This window comes from Theropithecus gelada, chromosome 10 (genome assembly GCF_003255815.1).
Source record: "Theropithecus gelada isolate Dixy chromosome 10, Tgel_1.0, whole genome shotgun sequence".
Taxonomy (NCBI): Eukaryota; Metazoa; Chordata; class Mammalia; order Primates; family Cercopithecidae; genus Theropithecus; species Theropithecus gelada.
This window is the reverse complement of record NC_037678.1, coordinates 4,999,063-5,004,293: the sequence shown is the minus strand read 5'-3', so window position 1 is coordinate 5,004,293 and position 5,231 is coordinate 4,999,063. Positions and strand designations below refer to the sequence as shown.

The window sequence follows — 5,231 nt, the reverse complement described above, 5'->3', positions numbered from 1 at the left end:
AATACACTTATGTGTAAATATAATTATATGTAATTATATAAATTTATACATAAATTTGTAAAATACACTTTATCTAAACTATTTAAAATACATTTATATAAATTTGACATACTTTATATTTTAAATAATATATTAGTGTTTTATAATATATGTTTTATATGTATAATAGTTATGTATCATATATGAAACTACATAATATACAGAAATATAATAACAGAAACAGATCCCTTTTTTTTTGAGACAGGGTCTTGCTCTGTCACCCAGGCTAGAATGCAGTGGCACAATCTTGGCTCATTGCAACCTTGACCTTCCCGGGCTCAAACAATCCTGCCACCTCAGCCTCCTGAGTAGCTGGTACTACAAGCACATACCACCATGCCTGGCTAATTTTTGTATTTTTTGTAGAAACGGGGTTTTGCCACGTTGCCCAGGCTAGTCTTGAACTCATGGGCTTGTGATCTGCCCGCCTAAGCCTCCCAACGTGCTGGGATTACAAGCGTGAGCCACCGCACCCAGCTGAAACAAAGACGTATCTGACTGTAGTTTGTGGCGGCACCTGCCATTCCTCCCTACAGTGATTCACAGGCTCACCCAGCCTCTCGCCCTTCTCCTTCAAGCCCCAAACCTCTGAATGCCAGGAAGGGTGGTAAGAACCATCTCTGCACCTAGAACCAGTAAGGTTGGCAGGTCACTGTGGCGGCGGGGGCGCCATTGGTGGCCTCAGGCCTGGGGAGAGAAAAATATGACATACGGGGGATCCACGGGGGTGTGTTTGGGTTCAGCCCCGTGAGCCCACACTCACCCTGATGGGCAGACCGAGCGCAGGGAGGGGCGGGCGGGAGCGACCCGGTCACCAGGGCCTGCTGGCAAGCCCAGGGTGGTGACAAGTCCACGTCTTTTGCCGGGAGCTGAAGATGTTCATGGGCTTTCAGGCAGGACAAAGCTGCCATGTCATCACCGCGTAGCAGGCAGAGCAAGGGTGCTGACAGCCTGCAGAAGCCTGCGCTTATCTCTCCATCGGAGCTAAAGCCCGTGTTTGCTTAGGGAACAGCCTGAAATTCCACCCCGGCTGCTGGGCCTTTCACTTTTGAAACATAAGCCCAGAGAGCGAAAGAGGGAACGTTGCGCTCAGATTCCCCTTCTGAGCGTGAACTTACGTTCCTGACCAGGAACCAGCCACTCGTACCGAAGGCCTTCCTGACCTCTCAGTTCTCCCCTGAACCTTTGCTGTGTCCTGGGCACCAAGAGCTGGAGATAGGCTGTCCCCGTGCACGTTTCCTAAGCCTGCAGAGGAACTGTTCGCAGAATCCAGCCTGGAATCAGCCGTTTGTGGCAAACAGCCGGTAGCTATTTCTCAATGTGTGGTTGTGAAGCTGTAGGCTCCATATTTGCTCTTCACAGAGCATCCAAGCAGGTGTCTCAGAGCCAGCTCACACCGGTTCACACCGCTCACACCAGCTCTGGACAGCTGCTTGCGCACATCTCTCCACGAGTCCACTTTCAGTGATGCCACGTGGTACCTGAAATTGGCCATAGAAATTGGCCTATGGTATGATCAGAGAACCAGTTGTTAGGTAGTCACCCCACATCCGCACCCTTCACACCACTTTCAACAAATCCTACTGTCAGAACATGTGGAACAGATAAGGGGCCTTGGCGGTTCATTCACAAATGTCAGCACCCGTAGGTCTGCCTGTTTGGCCACAGACACTGGGGAGCAGCCTGCAGCCTTGGCTTGTGCAGCTTCCTCTGCAAAAGGGGTGTCTCCTCCAAGAAACCTGTCCTGACTCCCCAGCCCTCCCCACCTCCATTCCCACCCCCGCTGGACAGTGCAAACCCTTCATCAGAGAATGGCGCACACCTTTCATCCTAGATCTTCCAGCACCTTTCATCCTAGATCTTCCAGCAGCTTTGAAGCCAGCATCCTGTTCGTGATGTCTGGAACCCTGGGAACTGTCCCAGTGCCTGTTGAGCACATGTGTGCATGCGAAGGGGATCTGCTGAGCGCTCTGCTCTGGCGGGAAGGCCGCCCTGCGCAGCTGGAGCTGATGCCTTGGCAGATGCTGGGCATCTGGATCGTGCAGTGCAGGAGCACAGGGGCATGGCACCATTGACTTGCCGGGGAACCTTGGCCTCAAAAGGGCCTCAGCCTCTCCACAGTGCAGTGAAGACTGTCCCATACTCTCACCCCGTACAGAGTATGGGAGAGTCTCTGTGAGCCTTTGGGTGCCCTGCAGAGGGAAGGCAGTGCCAGCCAGGCCTGGCCGGGGGCCATGGAGATGGCAGGCCCAGGCTGGGGAAGATTTGTGGCACCCACTCTCTTGCTCCCCTGGAATCTGCAGAATGCCTGGGGTTGCTCCTCTTCCTCCCTGGCGTGGCTGAGCTTTGTCTGTGCCCTGTCCTTTGGCCATAGTGTTTGCCCGGTCCCTACCCTGGTACAGGCAGAGCTCCCTGTGACCCCCAGCTGTTTCCCCAGAACTGATACCAGTCTCCCTCCACCACCCATCCTCGTTTTGACTGCCCTGGGGACTCCACTGCTGCGCTGATCCTCTGTTACTCCAGCCACTTCTTGCTTCCATGTTATCACAAACACTGAACAGTGAGCTCAGGTGTCACCCTCCACAGAGGCATGCACAGCAGGGGGTCCAGAGGCATGTCCCATGGGGAACTGGGAATGCTCTGCTTGCAGAAGGATGCAAGGCCCACTGCAATCCTCAGATGTCCTAGGGGAGAGGATATACCTGCTTCGTTTCTTCTCAGGGGTCAGAACTGGGCACAGTGGGTTGGAAGGAGGGAGAAAGATTTCTGTCAGGCACTCACTCCATGCCAGGCCCTTTTCTAGGCTCCCTTAAAACCTGTCAGGTAGGCCGGGTGTGGTGGCTCATGTCTGTAATCCCAGCACTTTGGGAGGCCGAAGCGGGTGGATCACCTGAGGTCAGGAGTTTGAGACTAGCCTGACCAACATGGAGAAACCCTGTCTCTACTAAAAATACAAAATTAGCCAGGCATGGTGGTGCATGCCTGTAATCCCAGCTACTCGGGAGACTGAGGCAGGAGAATGGCTTGAACTCAGGAGGTGGCAGTTGCGGTGAGCCGAGATTGCGCCACTGCACTCCAGCCTGGGCAAGAAGAGTGAAACTCCGTCGCAAAAACAAAACAAAACAAACAAAAAAACACCTGTCAGGTAAATGGTGGTAGAGCAGAAAACCTGGGCTCAGAAGCTGGCATTGACCCCAGAGCCATCCAGTTTCCAAGCCCACACCCACAGCTTTCCTCCGGGTTGGGCAGTGCGTGATGGAAAGGCTGTCTTAGCAAGTAGTGAGTTCACTTTCACCAGTCCCTGCAGGCGGGAGCAGAGCCTGAAGCGACCACTTGGAAGGGGATGTTATTCAGGGGACTCAAGCATCTGGCATAGAATGGGGCTCCACGAGGTCTAAGCCCCCTTCTAGCTCTGAAACTCCTTGAGGGAAACCACTTCCCAGATCTCTACATTGCTGCAGTGCCTTCTAACTTCCGGCACACCTTCTGCTCTCTCCGCAGGTGTTGTGCGCCAGGTACGGCCCATCGTGGGCCCATTTCATGCCATCCTGAAGCTGGAGATGAACTATGTGGTCGGGGGCGTGGTCTCCCACCGAAATGTTGTCAACGTCCACATCTTCGTCTCTGAGTACTGGTTCTGAGGGCTGGTCTGCATCACAGCCACGGGTGCACCTCCAGGCCAAATCATTGCTGCCAGTGACTGTGGCCTGTGCTTGTTTGTACTCTCAGACTTGTTTAATGTTAGGCATTTGTTTGTAGCATTAGGCCAATATGTATTAAGCTGAGCCAGATGAGTAAGTCCATCTGACGTATTTTTGGTGTTTAAAAAATGAGTCCAATTGCTCAACTGTTTGATTGAAAACCTTGCTCATTTTTAAATGCAAAGGCTAAGTGTCGCCCCCTTTCTCTGCCTCTGGGCTGGGCCTTGCTAAGGGCCAAGGAAAGAAAGACATTTTTTAGGGGGCAGCCAGTCCAAATGCCAAAAGAAGACCAATTCTTGCCCTGATTGTATGAAATTTGACTTTTTTTTTTTTTTTTTTTTTTTTTTTGGCCAATCAGATTTTCTGTGTTCTAAGGACATGGCTGCTGTAGAATAGCACAGAAGTGGACGATACATTCTCCCCAGAAGCAGCGTGACCGAATGCCGCGGGGAGCACTTGGAAGGGAAATTGCAGTTCTGTTGAAATAGAGGAAAATCCCTTGCTAAAGACGCAGCCTGTTAGGCTCGTGTGGGGCTCCAGTACGTTCACCAGGGGAATGGCTAGGATTTCTCGGCACTCTGCATCATCCATCTTTTCTTATAGGTGGGGAAATAAACAACTTTGTGATCCTCCTGATGGCCTGTGCATGACAGTCTTTCAAGAAGAGGGCTCTCTGCCAGCTCAGGAGTCTGCCACCAGCTAAGGGATTGGACATCTTCCCTCCTCCCGCCCCCCTGCCTCACCCCACCCAAGGATGTCTCAATGCTCCTCCTGCCCCTCAAGGTTCTGGGGCGGGGCCCAGCTTCCTACACACATTGTTTTCAACGCCATGCCCACCCTCTGAGAAGTGCGGCTCAGGTTCGTTCCCTGCCCCATGTCCAGTGCTGCTAGGCAAGCCCAGGGCTCTGGCTTCTGTGTGACTTGCTTCCAGTAGCATCCTTCGTGGCATCCTGATCCTCTCTAGAAATCCCTGGGGGGAAGTAATGACCCTTCAGCAGCTGTGAGTCCCTGCCAGACACAGGCCGGGGCCACGCATCTGGCATGAGGTGCTTCACTCATTCCTCCTGGTGGCCCAGTGAGGTGGGTATGATCACACACAATATTGAGATGGGCAAACTGGGCTCAGAAAGAGAGGAACTCGGTTGCCAAAATTCACACATTTGAGAGACAAAGAGGGAATTCAAATTCTGTCTGAATTTAAGCCCTCTCTAAACCCTGTGTCAGCAATAGATGTGGACAGACTGAATTTACTGGGAGACTGACACCCCAATTGGCATCAGTGGCGGGGCCAGGAGCTCCCAGTGCCCCAGGGCCCACTCCGACCTCCAGGGACTCAGCATGCAGGCTCTGTTTCCACACATGCCTCTCCTCCAAATCCTTCCCTGGGTTGCTCCCATCCTCTTAGGTATGGACCCCATTTGTGGCTCAGAACCTCTCTCATCCTATGCCTCATTTCACAGCCTGGACCCTAGCACTGGTGAGATCTCAGCC

At 52.6% G+C, this 5,231-nt stretch overlaps 1 protein-coding gene across 1 annotated transcript in view; it reads left to right on the top strand.

The window, feature by feature from the left end:
- The window catches only part of LOC112633178 (fibulin-1), a 100,481-nt gene extending 96,105 nt beyond the window's left edge, over nucleotides 1-4,376 (top strand). Inside the window, exon 15 of the mRNA XM_025399622.1 lies at nucleotides 3,541-4,376. Coding sequence (XP_025255407.1) covers nucleotides 3,541-3,680 — 140 coding nt within the window. The 3' untranslated portion in view covers nucleotides 3,681-4,376. The remainder of the gene's footprint in view (nucleotides 1-3,540) is intronic.
- Nucleotides 4,377-5,231: the final 855 nt, after the last annotated feature.